This window comes from Erinaceus europaeus, chromosome 4, assembly GCF_950295315.1.
Source record: "Erinaceus europaeus chromosome 4, mEriEur2.1, whole genome shotgun sequence".
Classification (NCBI taxonomy): Eukaryota; Metazoa; Chordata; class Mammalia; order Eulipotyphla; family Erinaceidae; genus Erinaceus; species Erinaceus europaeus.
Window position 1 is genome coordinate 112,497,156 of NC_080165.1, and position 25,220 is coordinate 112,522,375.

At 38.5% G+C, this 25,220-nt stretch overlaps 1 protein-coding gene across 4 annotated transcripts in view; it reads left to right on the forward strand.

Annotated features, from left to right (window-relative positions):
• NHSL1 (NHS like 1) overlaps nt 1-25,220 on the forward strand; it is a 163,275-nt gene that overhangs the window by 52,403 nt on the left and 85,652 nt on the right. Inside the window, exon 1 of one of the 4 annotated variants that reach the window (XM_060190379.1) lies at nt 18,145-18,284. The exons of the other annotated variants lie outside the window; for them this stretch is intronic. Coding sequence (XP_060046362.1) covers nt 18,224-18,284 — 61 coding nt within the window. The 5' untranslated portion in view covers nt 18,145-18,223. Of the gene's footprint in view, nt 1-18,144; nt 18,285-25,220 lie in introns of those variants that run through there. 4 annotated transcript variants of the gene reach the window in all.

A 25,220-nucleotide genomic window follows, 5' to 3' on the forward strand; every position in this document is an offset into this window, starting at 1 on the left:
GGAAGGAAAGAAGCAAGGAAGGCAGGTAGGTAGGCAGGCAGGCAGACTTGGCAGACTACTACCAAGTGACTTGAAGGAAGACTAGAGTAGGTTATTCACTGGGGCCTAATATAACCACCTTTAAGAGCAGTGTTTTCCTTGGTTCATGGTAAGGAGAAAGTCAGAGAAATTCTCAGAGTAGGATTCAGTGTACTGTTTCTGACTTGAAGGTGAAGAAAATCACTAGGAAATAGAAGAAACGAATTTCTGCCAACTATTTGAATGTGAGCTAAGATTTTCCTTTACAATCTCCAGATAAGAGCCCAAGCTGGCCAACACCTTAGTGGAGGCCTTTTGAGACCCTGGACAGAAAACCTAGCTAAGCTAGCAAAAACACTGGCTTTCTAGATCTATGAGATTAGAAGTTAGTTTTGAGGTGTCAAATTCATATTACAACAGTAATAGAAAACTACTGCACCAACAAAACAAAAAAGTGGGAGTTGAGCATTGAAATGTCTTGGTTTGGGAACCTTTTTGTTTAGAAGATTTCATTTTTAGCGGGTCTTCTTATTGTATGGATTGTGTCTGACAACCACTAAAACTGAACATCTTTTCTGGCAGCTGAAAAGAGTCTTTATTTCTGACTGATCTAGAACATCACAGTTGACCTGAGACATGCCCCTGAGTGTGTGCCAGACTCTTAAGGATTCCAGTAGAAAAACCAACCAAGGAGTGGTCTCACATTATTAAATGCTGACTTCATGAAGGAAAGGTTAACAATAATAAATCAGAGAATGAAGATTGTTTTGGTGGTAGAATATCAAAGGCTTAATCTTGATTCCCCCCCCCCAAGTGTTATGTGTAAAAATAGAATGTTTTAGATGATCACATTTTTTAAAAAAATTTCTTTATTATGGAGTCAGGCACAGTGGGTTAAGCGCAGGTGGTGCTAAGTGCATGGACCGACTAAGGATCCCGGTTCAAGCCCCTGGCTCCCCACCTGCAGGGGAGTCACTTCACAGGTGGTTAAACTGGTCTGCAGGTGTCTGTCTTTCTCTCCCATTGTCTGTCTTCCCCTCCTCTCTCCATTTCTCTCTGTCCTGTCCAACAATGATGACATCAATAACTACAGCAATAATAAAAAACAACAAGGGCAACAAAAAGGAAAATAAATAAATAAATATAAAAATTTAAAAATTTCTTTATTGGGGAATTAATGTTTTCTATTTGACAGTAAGTACAGTAGTTTGTACATGCATAACATTTACCAGTTTTCCATATAACAGTACAACCCCCACTAGGTTCTCTGTCATCCTTTTTGGACCTGTATTCTCCCCCCACCCCAGAGTCTTTTACTTTGAGACGATCACATTTTTTAATCACTATTTTTGAAAGTTGTCTTTCTGAGAGCTGTTCACTTTACCACAGATTCCTTGATGCTTGGCATGTACTGATCATTGGTTACTGGAAAGACAGGATTTGATTTTGGCCTCATTTAAGAAGCATAATATTGTACTCTGATAGCAGCAATGAAAAGTCATTCAGTTTAGTTGTGATGTGCAGGACTGACAAAGACTGGGCTATGCTGTCTTATGTCTGGACTATGCTTTACTAGTTTACTGAATTTGTTCATGTTAAATATTAAAATGCTTGACTTGGTATAAAAATGAGAATAACTTTCTGTAAAAGCAGATAATAGAGGAGTAGAATTTTTCAGAATTAGTAATCCCACTTAATAATTTGCCTTTGCAGAAATTAAAATGACTACTACTTATATCTTTCTTGAGAACAAAATATAAAAGAGCAAGGTGAGACTACTGAGTTAATAGGCCACTAACGCCAACAAAAATTTAAAACTTGACTTTTTTTTTACTTGCTTTGATTTATTTTTTAAAATTTCTTTATTGGGGACTTAATGTTTTACCTTCGACAGTAAATACAATAGTTTGTACATGCATAACATTTCCTAGTTTTCCATATAACAATATAACCCCCACTAGGTCCTCTGTCATCCTTTTTGGACCTGTGTTCTCCTCTTTGATTACTTTGTATGTGTAATGAATTGAGACATAATCCTTACCTTGGAAATGAGGGTAGTATTTTTATTATAATTTTTATTGATTTAATATTGGCTCACAGAATTATAAGATAACAGGGTTCTAATTCCACACCACCCCCAGCCCCAGAATCCCCCCATTCTCACCATTGGAAACTGCAGTGGTTTCTCCCAAGGTCACACCTATTGATTGACTATTATTTGTATAACTAGCTGTCTATCTCTCTATATATATTTTTGTTCATTTTTTCTATGGTCCTGCCTTCTCAACCTTTCTAAGTCACATCTACACCTATTGATGCTTTTGAATGTCTTTCCTTTCTTCTTCATTTTCCTCCCTCTTTTCTCTATAGGTTCTAATGGAATCATATTTCAGAGCCCTCTAGTCATTTTCCCCTAACCTTTCTCCTCCTATCTGGGAGTATAGAGAAAAATTCTTTCTGAGGTACTAAAGGTGTGAGGTCTGGCTTCTGTAATTGCTTCTCCACTGGCCATGGGTGTTGACAGGTCAATCCATACCACCAGCCAGTTTCCGTTGTTCTTTAGTGTGGTAGGGTTCTGGAGAGGTGAGGTTCTGGGGCACATTGGTGAGGTCATTTGCCTAGGTGTCAAAATGTATTACTTGGTGTCAAAATGTTTAATAAACAGGAACCATATAGCAGGACTAAAGCAAGTGAGAATAGGGATTTTAGGGTGAAAAGAAGCTAGGAAGTCTATTTTAGGTATATTCTTAAGGGCCCATGACTGATAATTAACATGTGGGTGGAGTAAAAATACTGTCTAGGAAGATCATGTCAGAGTTGAGAATAGGGCTAGAAAGGTGGATTAGGGCCGAGAGGAACTCCTAAACTTGAATATATAAACATAATCAACTGTTTACCACATCAACATGACCCAGGGCCCATGTATTTATACTTATATTTATGCTGTATAATCTCCAAGTCCCTGTGAGTCTGGGCCATGGTCACATATAGGAACTTTCTAAGCTGCACTCATTTCAGGACCAGTCTTCCTCAAGTACAAGAGTAGACTGACTCAGCCTCTCCTTGGAGAGTGCGGCAGTCATTACCATTGCTACTTTGGAGTGAGGGCATGGTCTTGGAGAGGCCCTCAAAAGGGCTTATGATGATGCTCCTGATGGAAGTGACCGGTGATGATGGAGAAGAGGGGTCTATTAGAGGTCTAGACCCATCATATCTATTGGAGGGGAAATCCTAGGATTCCCTGACTAGGCCTCTAGGTGATGGGGTAACTTGGTATTGACCAAAGATATTATCATTAAGGGAGCCAATTTCTTGACCATTTCCATCTTTTGTAGTCCCTTATTATCTGACAGGCTTGGACTTTCTCCCAGCTGTTAAAGCATTGAGTGTTGTTGTATCCAAACTGGAATTATTAGGTCAATGGCTTCTGTCCTCAAGTTGGGAAGGAAATACAGCTAGGATTTTAGTGTGGCCTAAATTAAAGGAAGGTAGTATTTGATCTACTGCAAATATATTTTGTGTTTCAGATGTTGTCTACCTTGTCTTGCTTTTCTAAACTAGTCTTTGTCTCAGCAACATTTTTAATTTTTAATTTTTCTGTAAGATGTAATGGTGTTTGAAATTCAGATTCGTTACTAAATTGATACTCTGCATTTACTTCTTTGATTCTAACACTTGGCACAATTGTTATTCCAGATTTGAATATTAGGAATGCATTTGAAAAAGTATTATCAGAAATAAAGTTTGAATAGTTTTCACTTATGCAATAATCTGAAATTTAGTTATAAAGCATTATAATTATGTCAAAAAGCATGATTTCTCTCCATACTTTCCCTGTGAGTCTTCTATGGGTCTCAACTCTTTCTTCTCTAACTTGTAAATGGTAAACTTGCTTGGAGCTTAGCTACACCCTGTAACTTTTTTAAAAAATTGATTTAATAATGATCAAAAAGAAACTGCAGGTGGCGCAAAGCACAAGGACCAGCATCAGGATCCCAGTTCAAGCCCTGGCTCTCCACCTGCAGGGGAGTCACTTCACAGGCGGTGAAGCAGGTCTGCAGGTGTCTATCTTTCTCTCCCCCTCTCTGTCTTCCCCTTCCTCTCTCTATTTCTCTCTGTCCTATCCAACAACGATGACAACAATAAAACAAGTGCAACAAAAGGGAATAAATAAAATAAATCTTTAAAAAAAATTAAAAAAAAAACCTGTATGATAAGAGGGGGTACAATTCCACACAATCCTTACCACCATAGTTCCATATCCTATTGGAAGCTTTCCTATTCTTTATCCCTCTGGGAGTGTGGACCCAGGAACATTATTGGGTACAGAAGGTGGAAGGTCTGGTTTCTATTATTGCTTCTCTGCTGGACATGGGTGTTGGCAGGTCGACCCATACTCCCAGCCTTTTTCTATCTTTCCCTAGTGGGGCAGTGATCTGGAGAGGTGGGGTTCCAAGACACATTGGTGAGTTTACCCAGGGAAGTCAGGTTGGCCTCATGGTAGCATCTGGAACTTGGTGGCTGAAAAGCATTAAGATATAAAGCAGAACAAATTGTTTAATAATCAGGAACCTAAAGGTAAGAATATAGCAGATGAGATTTGGGCTCTACATTTTGGAAAAAGCTAGTAGGTCTATTTTAGGTATATTCCAAGGGGTTTATATTCCAACCAATGTTTGCTTGAGCCTAACACCTAACATGCAGGTGGGCTAGGAGTATTGTCTGAGGAGATGGTGTCAGAGTTGGAAATAGGACTAGAAAGCTGAAGTAGGACATAGAGTAGCTCCCAAATATGGGAAAAAGACGTAAATACCCTTAACTGTAAAATCCATCGATCTGATCTGGGGCCCATATTCAGCACACGAGCCTCTAACCTCTGTATTTCTGTAGGTCTGAGCTCTCATTCTGTGGTCATTGCTAGGATCATTCTAGGCTGCACTCATTTTAGGACCCGTCGGCCTCCAGTGGCAAAGTATGTTGACCCAGCCTCCCTTTGGAGAGTAAGGCGGTCCCCACCATCATTGTTCCACATTGAGGGTATGATCATATGGAGGCCCACAAGAGGGTCCTAAATGCTGCTCCTGATAGAGATTACCAGCGATGGTGAAGAAAGATTTGTAGAGGTCTAGGCCCAACATGTCTATGTAGGAATCCCAGAATTCCCTGACTGTGGCCCCAGATGATGGGGCAGCTTGCTAGTGACCAAAAGAACCATCATTAAAGTATGCTTATCCAGCTTTTGTAGTCCTTACTTTGTCTGACAAGGTTAGCCTTAGAGTGATTGAGGGAAGTGTAATAGGAAGTAGGTAAGGAGGATATCTAGATCTCAGTAGAAACTATTTGATTGAGTACTTTATGGTGTCTTTTTGGGTCTTTCTACTTGCTTGCTGTACTTATCAGGTCACTGCAAACTAGCTATTGTGCACTTTTACTTTAAGGTATATATTTCCCCCTTACTTATAGATGCATGTGCATATGTGCTCTTATCTCATACATCCTGGTCTATATCTAGGTCCTTTGACTTTGTTAGGAAGTGAGCCACCTGAAATGGAATTAATGAGTCCCATGAGCTAGGAAAGGTTTCACCAGAGTAATGGTGCTCAAGGGTTGCTATCCCATGCCTGGTGTCTCTGGATGCCTTCTTAAGTGGTACTGGTTGCACTGATTTGGTACTGGATACATTGATTTGGTACTGGATGCATTGATTTGGTTAAGATTTCACTGCCATTTTTCTTGCTGTCATATGTCTATATTAAATGTTTCACAGCCTCTGCAGATCTGGCTGATATTTTTCATACTGCAGTGTCATAGAGACTCTCTTCAGTTTGGGTTTTCCATTTCCTAAGTGACTAGGGTTGCAGTGTAGTCTGTCTTCTCTCCACTGTTTAAATGTAAATACTCCCAGTACATTCCAGGATATTGCTAATCCCACTGTACTCTGACTTGCCAATGATCTATAAATTCAGCTGCCATTCACTGATGTAAATGAGGTTGTTTGTTTTCATGGTTCAACAAACTATAAACCTTATGGTTTTGTCACATCTGACTAAGAAAAAAGGAAAGAAACCTTTTGCCTTTCCTTCTGCCTTTCCTGTTTCAGTGTATCCAACTGCTGTTTATGAGCAAATGTGGAATGGCCACTTAAATGTCTGCACAATTTTTTGTGTTTCATAGTGTTACTTTTTCTCTGTCCTTTAATTCCCAAAATTAATGACTATGAAATAAATGCTTATCTCTACAAATTCCATTGCTGCCTCATGTGCTGATCCTGATCTCTTATTGACATAAGGTAGAGAGGAGGAGACCAAAGAGGGATGATATGGATTTGTGTACTGCTTATACAGCTCACTCAATTGCTTTCTTGTTTAAAGACTTCAAAGCAAAGGCAAAGAAACTAATGTGTGTGTACACACACACACACACACACACACACACACAGTCTATTTCCTTTTCAAAGTCTATGTCTAGTGCAGTAAAGCAGGATAGAAGACAGAAGAATTTCTTAATAGTTCCAAGAATGACAAACAGTGTATAGTATCAAGATGGGTTTTTTTTTCAGTCTTAAGGTCATGTATCAGGTTATGTTAAAATACATGAATACCACAACCCAGGAGGTGGTGCAGTGGAAAATGCATTGAACTCTCAAACATAAGATCATAAGGATGATATTCTGATTCTTTCTCCCTCCTCTTCCTTCCCCTCCTTTTCCTCATCCTCCTTCTTTTTCTTTCTCTCTCTCCCCTTTCTATGCAGTGGAGAATTATTAGGGTAGTGTCTCCAGCATCCCAGATATGGAACACTTACCCCACCACTTAGCATACTTAGAGCCATTGAAAATTACTTAGTTTCTCGGGTTCTCCATTTCCTCAATTTAAAAATGATCATAGAACAGCTCAAACATCTGAGGGCTGGGTTCTAAATTAAATAAAATAATGCACAGAAATGTTCAGCTCAGAGTAAGCACTGTTAGCTTTTAGTTATTTTTGTTTCTCTAACATCAATTCTGCACTTAATACTAAACAGGGGGGCAGGCGATGGTGCACCTGGTTAAGCACACAGTATGAAGCACAAGGATCTCACAAGGATCTGGGTTCAAGCCCAGGCTGTCCACCTGCAAGGGAGATGTTTCACAAGCAGCAAAGCAGATTTGCAGGTGACTATCTTTCTCTCTCCTTCTTTGTCTCCTCCTCCTCTCAGTTTCTCTCTGTCCTATCCAATAAGATAGGAAAAAAGTGGCCTCGAGGAGCAGTGGATTTATAGTGCCAGCATTGAGCCCCAGTGATAACCCTGGAAGAAAATAATAATAACAATAATAATAATAATAGTAAATAAAACTACTAAGCAGTCTTAACCATTTGGCACTAGGCTATATCTATAATATAGACAATAGATTTGGGATTTTCTTTCTTAAATCATCAGAGACTTCATACTCAGTTACTGTAGGTTCCTAATGAAAAATTCCCCTATCTCAAGCCATTATCTTCTATTCCTGGAGCTATTTGCTCCAGTTCTTTAAAGCCTTACAGTGCTTTCATTAAAGTCCTATCTTTCTCCACCTCCCCTGGCCCTCTCCTTTGTTTTTTTTCCCCCCTTCATCAATACAAAAAAAATATTGGATGAGCTGCAAGACTTTGTGAATCTGACCTACTCTAATAATATGTCCTGAGTGAGCCCAAATGAGAGATTCTCAGAAATATTCTGGAATGTGAATCCAGCCCTTGTTAGTTGTTTGGAAATTGATGGCTACCAAAGAGGGAAGAAGGAGAATGCGTTCTCTCTCTCTCTCTCTCTCTCTCTCCCTCTCTCTCTCTCCCTCCCTCCCTCTTAATCAAACTCATTAATTCAGAAAATAATTTCTAGTCTTTCTGCCTGAAGATTACTGCCATTCATTAACCCACATTGTTGAATTATGTTTAGTAATATGAATCTAAAAAAAGGCTTTTCAGTGGTCTGTAGAAGCAGAAACAAATTAAGGGTGCTCAAAAACAAATAAGTTTTTTTTTCTTTTAAGTTGTAATAACCTATTTTAATTTTTGAAATTACTCTTCTTCTGCTCTTTGTTCTTCCCCAACCCCATCTTTATTACTTTGGGGTTGACTGTTATTTATTTTTGTCAGAGAGAGACAGAAATGAAGAGGTGGAGAAAGATGGTAAAAAGAGGTAGGTCACAACTTCCTCCAATGTGGTGGGTACTGGCCTGGAATGTGGATCATAAACCTTTGGCAAAGTAGTATACTGTCCAGAGGAGCTATTTTCCCAGCCCTGAAATTACTTCCACATATTCTTTATGGCCAACCCATTTATGTTTTTAATATATTTATTACGGGATAGAGAAAGAGTGAAATTGAGAGGGGAGGGGAAGATAGACAGAGAGACATGTGCAGTCCTGCTTCACCGCTCGTGAAGCTTTTCCTTTGTAGGTGGGGACCAGGGGCTTGAACGCGGGCCCTTGTGCACTTAGTAACCCATTTAATTTTTTTCCCCCTTTTGTTGCCCTTGTTGTTGTAGCCTTGTTGTGGTTATTATTATTATCATTGTTGTTGATGTCATTCACTGTTGGATAGGACAGAGAGAAATCGAGAGAGGAGGGGAAGACAGAGAGGGAGAGAGAAAGATAGACACCTGCAGACCTGCTTCACCGCCTGTAAACAATTTTAAGTAAAATGTTAAACTTTGTTAGGATCTTTGTTTATCACAAAGCTATCACACCCTTAGGGCAGCTATGAACAAGGGTGGGTACACAACTTAATTGATCTTTCACTTTGATTTGGATAGGTAACTTAAAAAGCTAAAATAAACCTTATAGCTGAAATGTTCAAAATAAATTTTTACTGTTAACATTTCTTTTAGATGACCATTTTACACTAAATAATTTTGTTGAATCACATCTGCCGAATAAAAATTTTTATCAGGCCAGGAATACCACATTTAACCGTTTTTTCTTGGCAAGGCCACTGCTCTACACTGATTGGGTTATTAGAAAGCCAGTCAAGCATGGAATTTGTTACTAACAGTGGCAGTTGATATTGGGGTGCTGGTAAGATTTACAATTCTCACAAGAGTGAGAGAGACTGTAGAGGCATTTTACCATGCCTAGATATCTCAGAAAATCTTTTAACTAATGAATTGATGGTGATATTAGCTATCAGAAGGATGAAACTGTCCTATATTTTACTTTGGTAAAGGTGTGCCAACTCTATGAGTCGGGATCTTTAAAACCACATTTAGCTTAACTAAATCTTATTTAAAACGTAAAACAAACTTTAGTTACTTAGGGGTTAACACACATTAATGAAAACAAGGTACAGACTTAAAACAGACATTCTTGATGAAAAGAAAAATTTTCCCTTTGAAAAGCGGCTTTTGGATTTCTAACACAGCCTCCCAGGAGGGGCGTTTGTGGCTAAGAATGATTGACTGAAGTGTTTGCCAATCTGTGGAGCAGGAGCTCTGAGCCTCTTTATATCTTTCTGCTTTTAAAAATTATCTGGTTTAAGACACTGCCAGAGGTTTATTCTTGATAAGTTAAGGGAATACATGGTGCTTCTGGTCTGAAGATTTGTTTTGGCAAATCCTGATTTAACAAAATTATTATTTTGAACATTTAAGCTATGAAGTTTTATTTTAGCCTTTTAAGTTGCCATATTAGAGTTCTATAGAGCAAAATCTATTAAGAGTTTTATATCTACGCTTACTCATGATAGCCTTGTGATGAGTAAAGATCTTAGTAAACTAAGTTATAGTATTGTACTTAAACTGTCTAATCAGTTTAAAATAATGCTAAAAAATGGTAAACATTTTATCATGTCAACACATTAGGTATTGACTTTCTATAACATATTGGTATATTTTAATAAAGAGCCTTTTAAAATCGTATAAAAGAACTCAAGCCAATTCTAACCATTAGATCATCAATTAAGTTGGTACAAGTTCTCTCCCTAAGTAAATAATTATAGGTACATCTGCACATGAAGAACTGACTGCTCATATGGTAAAAATTAAAACTAAACATTTTTCATTTTTTATTTATGGGTATGTGATGACTCCTAAAGTCACTCATATCCTAAAAAATTTTCTCTCATTTCTTTACAAGCCTCTTAAAATTTTAACGCTTGACCTGCCATAGTGAGAGCACTTTACTGGCTCCTGTATTGTTTAATTAAGATCCTGCTATTCAGACTTTTAAGATTAATCTCCATTGATAAAAGTCAATGCTCTCTGACAGATTGATGTAATTCACCTGCCCATGTTTAGTAAACAAAAACTTTTTTTTTTCTTGGTATTTTTTCTAAATTTATGTGGGCTACAGCTCAAACAAAAAAAAGCTCAAAAACCTTAACAGTCATATGCTCTGTTTTGCTTCAGTAGACATCCAATCCATGTATTTTTGTTTCCTTTAGAACATTAAAATATCAATAAATAAATAAAAAAGAAGGGGAATGCACCCCCCCAATATTCAGTTGGCTAAAGTGTCAAGTAACTATACTAAACCTTAATATTTATAAAAATTCGAATTGTCCATTTATTGTATCTCATTGACAAAGCCACCCACTTTTCCAGTCACAGAGACATATTCCTTTTTTCTCTTTTTCAACACTGGATGTCCATGTTTGTTTTCCTTTTGTTATGGTGGATGACATTATTGCTCCTGCAAAATCCACAGTCCCTGTTGGCAAGTCCTTACCACAAAGGACGCCATGGCAGTATATACTCCAGCTAACTGCACCAGCCTATCCAAGTCTTCTCTTTCTGCTGACCTACCACTACTGACTTCATCTTTGCATGTTCATTGACTGCTCACTTTTCTCAAATATTCCTCATGTTCAAGGAACCTCACTTTGACTTCTAATGTGTATGCACCTCCTTTGTGTTTTGGTACAACACCACCCTATATTTTCATGTCAATTCTTCTCTACCTAGTCCTTGCCTCCTAGTTTTGCTTGTTCCACAGCTGACCCTCTATGAAGAAGAAAAATTTCATCAGTTGGGGCTGACGACCAGAGGACCAGACATGCTGTGTTTCTTCCCCTGGACATCACATTCACTGACTGCTTCCCTTAGACTTGCTGGTGGCACGCTAGGACACTTTGATGCCCCTTATGGGACCCCTGATTAGTCTTTTGTTAATGATTACCTTAGGACCCTTTATTTTCAATAAGATTACTGATTTTATAAAACGGCAGATTGACTCCTTGGCATCAAAACCTTTGCAAATACATTATCACAGACTTGATTTGGCTGATAGAGGCCTGGCTGAACCTGAGGATGACAGACCTCCTTTTCGGATGGCATAAAACTCAGAATTATGCATTGAGACATCCAACCTTGGCAGGGCAAGGACACCAGTAAGGGGTGCAAGGCAAAGCACTGCAGGGGGAGGACCCTATAGTCCGCCTCTGAGTCCCCCGTGAAGCAAACCTGATTTGCATGGAGGTTGGTGTCAGCAACAAAAATTGTTTCCCTGGAAACTGTGGCTCTGCCTCCCCTCCCCAAAAAGACACCAAGAGCTTATAAGATGTGGGAAGATTGGTTTTGCACTCACCCCGCGGGAGGAATCAGGTCAATACTTTCCCCTCTGGTTAATGCCCACCAAAACTGCTGTTAAGGTTTCCACCCCTCAACCCCGATTACCTGCCTCAGTTAAATTATAACGAAGGGAGGAGATGCCAGGAGCCATTTCTCTGCTTGATAAGCTTTGAAACAATGGAAGCCCTCGAGACAAGTTTTCATTTCCCCCACGGGCAGACCATTTGCCCTCAGGTAGACCATTTATCAGAAATCAAGTGACACAACACATAGTTGTGGTAACAAACATGGTTTCGGCCATTGTATGTTGCAAGGAACATTCCACCCTGATAATTGCTCCCCCTCCTCCTTCTCCTCTTGCAATCCCCCTTCCCCAAAGCCTTATAATGCCTGTGAACACAGTAAAATTTTGCAGCTTGATCAGAATCCTGTCTTGCTGTCGTTTTTTCGTCTCTCTTGTCCCTGTCATTCCAGGTCCTGAGGTTCCTAGCTCCTGTTCACCGCCCCGCTGGCCGGGGCATAGAAGTAATGAATAAATTGGGCTCAAGATATTGCTAAGCAGTAATACATGAGGCCCTGAGTTCATTTACAGGGTCTCACATTGAAACAAAGTTGGGACATTTCATATATGTGGGAAACATACAAATAAAAAAAGCAGGCTAAACAAAATATTCTGAACCTAAACATTTAAGGGAAGCTGCCAGTATAAGAGTTGAGAATTATTCTTTAGATACCCTGTTGGAAACTCCTAGCTGTTCCTTTCTGAACTGTGAGGAAACCAGTACTAGACAGCAATCTACTGACAGTGTGCTTGCTTTCAAAGATTGTTTACGAAAACTTCCCTTGCATCCCTGCTGAGTTACTGATGGGGTCTGTGTACCATGGACAGTTGAAAATATATCTTGTACAAATATCATATTAGACTCACAAAATTAAATAATTCATGTGTTGAGATGATAGTTCATTGCTTTTTTTTCATGAAGGATGATATTTCTTGCATTTTTAAAAAACTGGATAGGTTCGTTAATATTTCATGCATTTGTTGTTATCCTATATGGTTGTTTATGTTGAAATAAATATATTTGAGTTATGAGATACATAGAAATTTCATTTGATTGCCAAATAAAAGCCTTCACTTTATCAAAAGAACAGTAGAATTGATTATTGAAGATTTACTTTCTACTAGGTTATTATCACTAAATGGTCCTTTGAAATATTATTGAAGATTAATTTCTATATGCATAGTAAAATTGACTTCTGCTGTGTTAAAAGAAGACTTATTTATATAATGCTTAGAAAAATCATACTTTGGGGGAGTCGGGCGATAGCACAGTGAGTTAAACACATATGGCATGAAGTGCAAGGACAGACGTAAGGATCCAGGTTCGAGCCCTCGGCTTCCCACCTGCAGGGGAGTTGCTTCACAAGCGGTGAAGCAGGTCTGCAGGTGTCTCCCTTTCTCTCCCCCTCTCTGTCTTCCCCTCCTCTCTCCATTTCTCTCTGTCCTATCCAATGACAATGACATCAACAACAAGAGCAATAATAACTGCAACAACAAAAAACCAAGGGCAACAAAAGGGAAAATAAATATTAAAAAAAAGAAAAATCAGAATTTTTTTCAGTGTAGATACTTAACACATAGGGTGTTCTTTTCTTCAGTGCTATTTTGTAATAAGTATTAACGTCACTATATCATTGTTTAGACTATTCATTGTTTTCTCTATGAGAATACATTATACAGCAGAGAATGAAGGTCAAACATAAACTTTTTAGTTTTATTTTGCCACAATTTTAAACACATAATGTAACTGGAAATTTTGAATCTATTGAACTTGGTTTTTTAATTTATGAAGTCACATTGCCTCACTTTACGAAGAGTTCTGGTTTCCTGGAAATCAATCCTTTTAACTTTCTACCTTCACTCTTTATGGCTATTACATTTTGTTATAAATGTAAATTTGAGCATGAACATCTCCCTTCCCTCCCCTCCTAAACAAAAACAAAACCAAACAAACAAGTTCTGTCATTCACACTCTCAGCTCTCATCACTCCCTGACTTGTCTTGCTTTCTCTCCTATGAAGTTAGTTAATCTAATGCCACCTATTTCCAAACTCCCTTGCTGTTAGAATGCAGGAATTTGAGTTAGACTCTGTCAAACTGAGGACAGTTGCATCATAGCTCCATAGGTTACTTGGATCTATTGATAAACCCAACAGCATTAGTCTTTTTCTCTCCTAGCTGTGGCATCCAGACTTACATATGCTCCCTGATGACCAGTGATAGATAACCAGCAGGTGGCAGCAGAAGCACGTTTTCCTGTAACAATTATGCCTGTGTGGCATGTAAATGTATCCTCTACATTTCTGAAAATCTCTTAATGGCATTTTTAAGTTTAGATAATAAGTAGATTTTGTTGTTTGCATCTAGGTATTTTGGCATAGCCTTCTTAGCTACCTTAACAAGGTGTTTGCCTTCTTGTTTTAAGTATCTGATGGTCTTTCCCTAAATGCTGATGGTGGCTAGATGTTCTTGCATGTTCTTTATCAGAATTTATACAATATTTCAGAATCACAGTTAATTAATATGGAGGATAGTATTAAAAAAAAAAGAACAGAAAACATGCTACTTTTCACCCATGGACTTGGTCATGACTATTCAGTGGGGGGTAGCTCGCGATTGTTAAAGTATGAAATAATTAGTAACTAAAAAATTGACTTGATTGCCTGATAGATTGTCACAGGAAGTTTATTTGCAGATGCAGATAGAAATGTAAGTAGAAAGGGATTTAATCCATAGTTCATGGGAATTTGTCACTTGGATTTATCACTGGTAAATCCAAGCAGAACTCTCTATAGAGTAACTCCCAGAGTGCTACCTCAAAACTGGCTTGCCCAAAGAGCTATGATCAGAAAGCTGACTCCCAGCTTTTCACTTTAAGACCACATTGTATGCACTGTGCACCTTAGGAGCAAAATGAGTGTCAATTCCTTGTCAGCATTCCCCCTGAAAATAGGGACTGGGTTTTAGTTACCACTCTTGTGCAAGTGCCGAGAGAGACAGAAACAGAGAGACAGACAGCAAAAGTGTAGGCTCAAGTGCTCAGCCAAGGCTGCCAGCTTTGCATACCAAGAGACTTTCATATGAATGTGATTATTTCCAGCCTCCAGCCACAGTCCACTATAAAAGGCAGTTTGACAGGGACTGTGAAAGTCAGTGTGCACCATGTATAAACTGTACACAAGACTCAACATTCCCAAGTCAGACAACTTGGTCTCCTGTTTATGCTCTTGCTCTTTTGTTTAGTAGCAATGTGTTTCATATCCTTCTCCATCTACCTAATCCTTACTCACTGATCAGGGACTAGCACATACTCTTCTAGCTAAGATGCTGCCATGTTTTCCTGATGTTTCCTTCTGGCCCCCACTGAAAAACATCTTCTATCTAACATGTGACTTATTACCATTTGATTTTGTCTGTTTTCTTCTCATCCAATTAAATTCTCTCCTTTCTTCCCCTCTATAAATCACTTTTTAAAAAAATATTTATTTATTCATTCGCTTTTGTTACCCTTATTATTTTATTATTGTTGTTACTGATGTCGTCGTTGTTGGATAGGACAGAGAGAAATGGAGAGAGGAGGGGAAGACAGAGAGAGAGAAAGATAGACACCTGCAGACCTGCTTCCCGCTTTTGAAGTGACTCCCCTGCAGGTGGGGAGCAGGGGACTTGAACCGGGATCCTTACTCCTGTCCTTGTGCTTTGCGCCAACTGTGCTTAATCTGCTGCACTACTGCCTGACTTCCTAAAATCACTTTCTTGGGGAGATGATTTATAAGACATTTGTTGTCACAGAAGTACAATTTCTTATCTCCCTATAAGAGAAATAGCTCATGTGTTACAGTGTCCACTTTACCCTGTTGCAAGACCCAGGTTTGAGTCCCTGACCACCACAATAGTGCACCATGCAAAGGGCAAACTTCATGAGTGGTGGGGTGGTGCTGTGGTCTCTCTCTGTCTCTCTCTCTTTCTCCCTCTCTCCCCCCCTTTTCCCTGAAATAAAGAAAAATAATTTGCTAGAGTAATAAATCCTGTAGGCACCCCACAAGAAGCCCTGGAGGAACACAGAATGCTTACCTACAGTCATTACTTACGAAAGCAAACTTACTGCTATCCCCACAGCCAATAAAAGCCCAGTTTCTGTTCTCTAGGAGTGAATTTCCTAGTTGAGGTGGCAAATAAGCACAATTATAGAGTAGATATCTCACCCGTAGGGGGAGAGAGCATGAGATATAAAAGATTGAGAAGCTCTTATAAGAAAATACTGTCTTCACTGTCGCATATATATTGTTCAAAGCAGTTTTGGGATTTATTTCTATTTTTTAATTTCTATTACATATACACATATATTCAGAGTATTGCTCAGCTCTGGCTTCTGGTGCTGTGGGGGATTGAACCTGGTACCTCAGAGCCTCAGGCCTGAGAGTCTGTTTGCATAACCATTATGCTTTCTCCCACCTAGAGCAGTTTTTGATGTGAAGCATCTTTAATGTCAGAATTAAGGCTAGAAATTAATGCTGCTTACATGTAGACCAAAAAGTTTATAATGGCTTACTCTGTGAAGTCTGTTTCTTTGAAAAAATACATCTTCAATATATCATCATCATCATCATCATCATCATCATCATCATCATCATCATCCACCAGGACTGTCACTGGGGCTTAGTGTCTCCATGATGAATCCACCAGTCATTATTCCTGTCAGTCATTATTCCCCTTTATTTCCCCCTTCTTTTCCTTTTTTCTTTCTATGTGATAGAACAAAGAGAAATTGTCAGGGGAGGTGGAAGTAGGGAAAGAGAAAGATTGGTGCCTATAGACCTGCTTCACTGCTTGTGAAACTTTTCCCCAGCAGGTGGGGAGCAGGGACTCAAACCCAGGTTCTTGAGCATGGGACCTTGTGCTCTCAATTTGGTGTGCTACTGTCTGCTCCACCCCACCCCACCCCACCAAAAGAAAAAAGGTTTATTAATTAAGAGGGAGCGGGTGAGAGTAATTCTGTTATCTCTGGGGCTCAGTGCCTTCACTACAAATCCTCTGCTCCTGGAGGCCATTTTTCCCATTTTGTTACCCTTGTGATTATTATTATTATTGTCATTGCTGTTGTTGTTGGATAGGACAGAGAGAAATAGAGGAGGGGAAGACAGGAGGAGAGAAAGACACCTGCAGACCTGCTTCTCTGCTTGTGAAGTGACCCCCCCTTCAGGTGGGGAGCCAAGGACTTGAACCAGGAGCCTTAGGCTGGTCCTTGCATTTTGCACCACATGCGCTTAACCTGCTGTGCTATGGCTCGGTCCCCTTATTTAATTCCCCCAGGGTTTTCACTGGGCTCTTTAACACTGGCACAATTCCTTTATTTCTGGTAGGATCTCTGTCTCTCTCTTTCTGGCCAGGTGAGAGACAGAGGAAGAGGAGAGACATTATAGCACTGAAGGTTCCCCTGCGCAGGTGTTCCCATATTGTATAAGTGTACCCTGGTCCTTGTGCGTGGCAAAAATGTATGCTGTACCAGGTGAGGTATTGCCTGAAAGACAAGTGCTTTAACATTTTGGTGTTTTTTTTTTTTTGTTTGTTTTTGTTTTTTGGTTTTTTTTTTTTGGCACCAGAGCACTGTTGACCTGGCTTATGTTGGCACTGGGGAATCTTCAGCTCCTCAGGCATGAAAATCTTTTAACAAAGCCATTATGCTATTGTCACAGCCCACCAGGACAAATGTTTTAAATATGCCAAGCCTTTACCCTTTCAATCCTATTTCATGTATCTTTTTAAGGTGGGCAATTGTCTCCTTTCTTTGTGCCCCAGAATGTTACATGTTGATATCATATAATATTAAATTCCAGAACAAATGACTTTTTGAATGCTCCTGGAGGCCTGCAAAGTGAACTGCATGGATTTTGCTCTGGCCCTCAAGCATTTACTCTATGTGTTGTATACACAAAAATTAAGCCAAAGGAGTTAAAAAAAAAAAAGAAAGAAAGAAAGAAAGCTTTAATTTGACCCCTAAATGTGGTTAACTGGAACACCCACAGATAAATTTATTTTATTAGGAAAACAGGAAGAAAAAACAAGTTTATCTTAGAGAATGGAAGCAACTTTAGGGAAACCTCCTCTAAACTGCCAAGTGGAGTTGATTGTCCTTTGATCACTGTGGGAATCTTCTGAAACTGTTCTCCCGTCATTTGCATAGACCTGAGAGGAATTTGCAGGCTGCTGCTAAAAGCTGTTCTCTGCCCCAAGACTTCCCAGTGATCCCCTTTGCCACTGTGATGTTTTAGAACATTCTACACATTGGAGTTCTCTCTGAATGAACCATTCACGTTGCCATTCAACATGTCGAGTTTGGGGTGCATTCTAAATCAAATTATACAAAAAGCTATTTGTGGTATTCAGCAGCTGCAGAAAGCAGAGGCCTTTTGGGGAAGGGGGATGGGTAGTATTGAACACTTCAAGTGAAGCTGGAAAGTTCAGAAGATAGCATTATTGTACTTGATGGGCAGTTGTGATTGCATTAACAAGAGAATGAGGGAGGTGAGTGAGGGGAGATGTGTATTTTATCCTTTTTCAACACGGCATGATCTGCTGGAATGAGTTCTTCATAGATGCTCTGGAGTCAGTTTGATAATGAATATAATATATCATTTGGAGCCTGCAACTGATTCTTCTGTCCAATGGAGTGCAGTTAGTAAGTATTTCTTTTCAGATAGTGCTTGTAATAATTCTGTTCTAGCATATTAAACTATATTTTAACATATAAAATAATGTACATTTAAACTAACTGCATACCCTGGGTCCATACTCCCAGAGGGATAAAGAATAGGGAAGGGGATGGGATGGGATGGGATGGGATACAGAGTTCTGGTGGTGGGAATTGTGTGGAGTTGTACCCCTCTTATCCTATGGTTTTTGTCAGTGTTTCCTTTTTATAAATAAAAATTAAAAAAAAAGCTAACTGTATAAGCGTTAACATAGGAATGGAAAATACAAGCGTTTTAGGAACATCTTAAGTCTTAAGTAGTTTGCTAATGAAGGTTGATTGTGGCAATTTCATTTGACCTTTTTCACCATATAATTCATATGGATAACTATTTGTATGAAGATAAGTATTTTAGATAATGGAGTAAAAGTGAATTGATCCGACTTTTGGAAGATGTACAGCGTGTGAGCTTGGGGGAAAATAATTTAGGATTGTAGAAACCTTCCTGTCTTATTTCCTTCCCCATGTTACCTTACTTTTTATTTTGGTTTAGGAAAATAATGATTGCCTGTGAGTTTATTTTTAGTCCAGTCAAATCCTAGAGTGATTTCTACCCTCTTCACTTTTTTTTTTTAATTAACTGCAAAATGCAGTAGAACAAATTGTGGAATATCTATGCTTATTGTTGCAATTCTAAGCTTCAGAGTTTTGTCTGCATATGTTAGACTTACTGTTGAGTTTGTGAGAAGACTACAGATCTTAATCCTTTGTAATAGTAATTTATTTGCTAAGATGTAGAGCTTCCTTTATATTTTTCTGCTTTTTTTTTGTCTTGAACTTTTACAGAGTAGGAGGCCAGCCAGCCTAGTATTAGCATTTTTGTTTTGATTACCACTTGATTTTTCTCTGGCTCTATGGGGGCCTAATTATGTAAACTCTGCAATCAATATGCATCTCTTCCTTTCCAGCTGTGCCCTAATTGTATTGTCCTGTGGTACTAGGGAATGCCAACTAGCCTGCCTGCGGACACTTCTGTGGTGTCAGTTTAGAAATCTGCATCATAAAATCCTCACTTTAGCAAGTTATTTTACCAGAATTTAGAGCTACTGAGCAATATGGTTCCATATAACAGTTACCTTCTTATTCTATTCACTTGTTCTCTTTTGTTGTTTACATATTGAAAATATTCTTTCTGAAAAAGTATATATGAGAAATTGAGTTTACAGTATGGTTTCATTAATTCAAAAGTCTTTGTCTGATTTTAATGTCAGTTCTATATGCTCTGGGCTAATTCTGAATATCATTTTATGCCAGACTGACTTTCTCTTGCTCCTGCTGTGATACCTCCAAGATGATTACAAAACCTTTGTGGCCTTTATGCTTAATAAGGAGGTCCTGCTTCTCTCTGAAGGATTCTGCTCAATCTAGTCAGTAGTTTAGAATAGTATACAATTTTTAGAGAAAGTAAACAGTAATTGAGTGCATATTATCCTTACCCAAATCAACATTTACCATTACTAGGAACATAAATGTTCATGGAGACTTTCACTGTAAGTATTGCTGTCATTTCAATAGCAGGCCAAAATGGTCTCTCTTAATTTGTTTAATTACCATTTTGCATGCGAACCAGCTGGCTTTTTTTTTTTTTACTATTATTATTTCTTTATTGGGGATTCCAGCTGGCTTCTTAACAAAGCAGCTGATAATACTAGCTTATTAATTGTAGCACTCAGCTTCACCTGTGTGAAACAGTATAGGAAATCATAGGACAGATGAAAGGAAATATATAGCAGCTCACAAAGACTGTCCCCACATTCTAACTATTAGAAAATAGTTAACTCAAATTATTTTTGTCTCTAAATCTTAATACTCATTGATCTCTACTTGGAAAAAACGGAGGTTGTGATAAATCTGATTTTTCTTTGACAGTTTTAAATTGGACATTTTGTTTTGTATTTATAGACAGTGTGGCTTTGAAATAATCTCTCCAAATGAAAATACTTCCCCTTAGATTCTTTTCTTATGAAAGTTTACCTTTGGTTGTAAATTGGTGTGGACCTCTTTTTTTTTTTTAACCCTAGTTATAATATTTAGTTACATGTAGCCACTCTATCAATTTAGATAATGGAACCCTTCCTTAATCTGATTCTAGCTGCAGAAACCATTAGATAGTTCATGAATATTCATAACTTTCTGGAAACATGAGATATAATTTGTCTGTTGAGACTCAAAATGGACAGAGATTATAACATATGGCCCTTTTCTTGTAAGAGATAAGGACTTTCTTTTGAGACATGACTATGAGTGGGAGACTGATCTTTTCTTCAAAACCTATCTGTCAAAGGACAGCAGCAGTAGGAATTATCTTCTGTACAATTCTCTTTGAGTTTACAGCATTATCCTGCAGGTGGCGACTTTCTACTTTATTTTGACAGTTCCCCGAACTCCTTCAATCTTGATGAGAAAGTCTCCTTTGCTCTCAATTTTTTTATAAGTAGAAAATTATTCTTAAGTACAGATTGCTTGTAGGTTTAATAATGCCTTCAATCAAGCATATCCTCATTTCATTCCATTTTAAAAGTACTAGAGAGCCAGAAAATGAAGCATTTTAACTAATTACATGGATCTCTCTAATTAGATCTCTGAGATCTTCATGTTTTATTTTGGCTCTTCATTTCACAGTGAGGTGTTTTTTGTTTCTTTTTTCTGCCTGAAGACTTTCTTTAAGAGAAAGTTCCATTGCTTCATTTTTATTTTCAAAATTAGAGATTTGTTTCTTTTACAGTCACTTTATTGTGAAAAGATATATAGTTAATGTTAAAATACACACACACACACACACACATCATAAAACTCTATTTTAAATTTCCAAATGCTTGAAGAAAAGTCTTCAGCTCTACATTACTAGGCCTTTAATAAGTATCTTGAAAATATGCTTTTGGGCTGGTGAAATAGCTCACTTAATAAGCTGCTTTGTCGGGTGTCGGGTGGTAGCTCAGCAGGTTAAGCGCAGGTGGCACAAAGCACAAAGAACCGGCATAAGGATCCTGGTTTGAGCCCCTGGCTCCCCACCTGCAGAGGAGTCACCTCACAAGTAGTGAAGCATGTCTGCAGGTGTCTTATCTTTCTCTCCCCCTTTGTCTCCCCCTCCTATCTCCATTTCTCTCTGTCCTATCCAACAACGATGACAACAGTAACAATAAAAAATAATAAGCTGCTTTATCATGTAGGAGATCCAGCCCCTAGGACATTGAAGGCTGTTTTGGTGCTGTAATCTCTTTCTCTCCCTCTCCACTTTCTCTTAAAAGGGGAGGGGAGAGAAAGAACGAAAATTTGCTTTGAGTAACTGAATTAGGAAATATGAGTTAAGTTTACACTTAAGCTAATTGATATGTAGCTTTACATAAAGGTTATTTCTATTTTGAGTCAAGTCATTCATTATGTATCTGATATAACTGTATTTATATAGTAAAATTTATTTATTAGGTAGTAAATGAACCCATACTATTTAATACTTTGGTAGATGTGTTAGAGCTATGCAGCATGTTATGAAGAACAATTTCTTCAAGTATAAAAGGCTTACAGTGAATGAAATTGCTTGTTCTCTTTCTGCAGGGTAGACATAGTTCACTTTTGAGAAAGTTACCCTAAAGAGACACTATAACTGTGTTAAGGAATGTTTCTTATGGAAGGTTAACATTTGAATTATAACTTGAAAAATAAACAGAGATAATGGCAAGTGGATAAGTTAGGTAGCAAGCATGTAAGGCAAAAGAACATCAAGTGAAATAAGTGCTATAGAGACAGGAATGTCTGGAGGATTGTAGATTTGGCTCTAGCACTCTATGGTGAAGGTACAGGTAGCCAGAGCTATTGAGAACAGAAGCACAGAATGGAGTATTAGCTGAGATCCTGAGTAGCTCTGTGATCTGCTGCAAGGCATTTGTATTGTAAAATAAGCAAGAGTGGATAAGTTACTCTTTAGTGTTTTTTGTTTTGTTTTGTTTTGTTTTGTTTTGTTTTTTGCAACTTCATCTGGAAGCCAATGAAATCTCGTTTTTCCTACTCACCTTTGATGTACCCTCATTCATCTTTGTTTTCACCCTTAGGGCCCGTTCTTATCACAAAGTTGTCTCTATCCACCCACTTCGATTTGTCATTTAAGGACAGTCTCTGGGTCTGGGTTGTCCATACCCTGCATTAGAGAGGCTGTACCCTTCCATCCCTGCAGACATGATTGAATTTTGAATGCTGTGTCAGCAGGACTCTTTTTGTTCTGAACTTATGATTTTTTAATAGCTTTTTTTTTTTTTTTGGTCTCTCTCGCCTTTTATTTGTTCAACATTTGTCATATGAATGTTGTGGCTTGACTTCACTAGTCTTAGTGCCAGCAGACGTTTTGAAATGGACCGAGCAGATGGTAGCAATGGTTTCAGATTAAATTATTAACAAGGATCCACAGCAGAAGCCTTTATCTTCACACATGCAGAGTAAAGTGTTTCTGAGCATCATATTTAACAAGCAAAGTGGATGCCAGATCAAGTTGCCTCTGAAGAATTGACACATTATTGTCTCTTAAGGTTTCCCTTTCTACCCTCAATCTCTCCAGCCCCCAGTTGATGGAGAGCTTTCCATTTGTCTGTTTTCAATATGCCATATGATTCATCATTAAAGATTAATTCAGAAGCAGAAGAAAAATTATTGGGACACAAAGTTCTAGAATGTTGGTGATTTTTTTTTTTTTTTTTTTTTTTTTGCCTCCAGTGTTATTGCTGGGTCTCAGTGCCTGCACCACGAATCCACTGCTCCTGGAGGCCATTTTTTCCCCTTTTGTTACCCTGGTTGTTTTAACATTGTTGTGGTTATTATTGATGTCGTTGTTATTGGATAGGACAGAGAGAAATGGAGAGAGGAGGGGAAGACAGAGGGGGAGAGAAAGATAGACACCTGCAGACTTGCTTCACTGCCTGTGAAGCAACTTCCCTGCAGGTGGGGAGCCGGGGGCTTGAACCAGGATCCTTACACTGGTCCTTGAGCATTGTACCACGTGTGCTTAACCCACTGCGCTACCGCCCAACCCCCAATGTTGTGATTCTAAAATGTACCTCAGTGAAGTAACAAGATTCACAGGATAATTAAAATAATTCTTCATGAGAACCTGCCATTAAACATGTAATTTCATGCAGGGATAGTACCTCTATAGCTTTACTTTGTGTATGTGTTTAATCTCATTAAAATTTAAAAATAAAAGGTCACATTCAGAACATACTGATATTTCCCCTCTTTTTAATGTTTATTCATTTATTTTTGCCTCCAGGGTTATCACTGGGGCTCATTGCCTGTACTACAAATCCACTGTTCCTGTGGCCATTTATTTATTTTTATTTTTTTGGATAGGACAGAGAGAAATTGAGGGGAAGGGGAGAGAGAGGCAAAGAGAAAGACCTGCTTCATCACTTGTGAAGCTGCCCTCCTGCAGTTGGGGAGATGGGGGATCAATCCAGGATCCTTGTGTGAGTCCTTGTGCTTCTTAGAATGTGCACTTAACCTGGCGCATCACCGCTCGACCCCGCCACCCACCCTCACTTTCCTTTATAGCTGTTTTATCTAGCACTATCAGTGGTGGTCATGTATCTGGTTGTGATGTCCCTTATGTCTTTTAAAATTGACACATTACCTTTTAAAAATATTTTATGTGTTTATGTATTTTGGATAGAGACAGAAATTGAGAGGGAAGTGGGAGATAGAGTTGGAGAGAGACACCTGCAGCACTGCTTCTCTGCTCATAAAGCTTCCCCCTAAAGGTGGGGACTGGGAATATGAGCCCAGGCCCTTGTGCACTGTAATGTATACACTCAACCAGGTGTGCCACCGCCTGGCCCCAACAAATCTTCTTAATCATCACCATCACTAGTACTATCACTATCGTCCAGTTAACTTATTGAAGAATCCAGATGAACAAATTGGTCCACTTTTAATTTGATGTATTTTTTCCGTTAGCTTTTTTTTTTTTTCATAAACTGTTTAAGTTAAATTGTCAGAAATGTTTGATTAGGGTGTATCACAGGTAGTGTTTATATATTAGGATGCATATATTTTATTATATCAGCCAGACCTATAGTGTCTATTATCCCATTAGTGTCTGCTAAGTTAGGGGGATGGCAGACTAGTCCTTCCAGTGGGCAGTTGCTCTAGTAAGATGTAATTCTCTCATGTAAAGTTTTTTGAAAGATCTTAATGCTGATAGTCTTAAGATTATTGAGAAATTAATAGGAGTGATTTATAAGAAGAATGCTGATGTGAAAAATCACAGATTGCTTCTACTAATAAACTTTACTATAGATTTTTGAAATCCCACTAATCATGCAGAATTTTTAAGAATAAATCCATGGGCCAGCAAAAATAGCTTGTTTGGGCAGTGTGCCCATGCGTGACTTAGGATCAAACCTGGCTCCTGTTGATTTTTGAAGGAAACCATAGTGCCATAGGGGATCATTTCCCCCCTCACCTCACTCTCTGTCTCCCCCCTCCCTCCCTCCCTGGTCCTCTGTCTTAAAATAAATAAGTAAAATCAAGGTAAATAATACATTTTGTGACTAAGGAGGTGACTTGGGAAATCTGTAGTCATTATGTATGTGTGTATTATGTATGCACTGAGTCCCATTGATAAAAAACCTGGTGGCTGTGTGTATATGTGTCTTTCTCCCTTTCTTTCTTCCTTCCTTTTTTCTTTCTTTCTTCCTTTCTTTCTTTCTTTCTTTCTTTCTTTCTTTCTTTCTTTCTTTTCTCTTTCTTTCATCCTTTCTTTCATTTATTCCCTTTTGTTGCCCTTGTTTTATTGTTATAGTTATTATTGATGTCATCGTTGTTAGGCAGGACAGAGAGAAACAGAGAGGGGGAGAGGAAGATACTTGCAGACCTGCT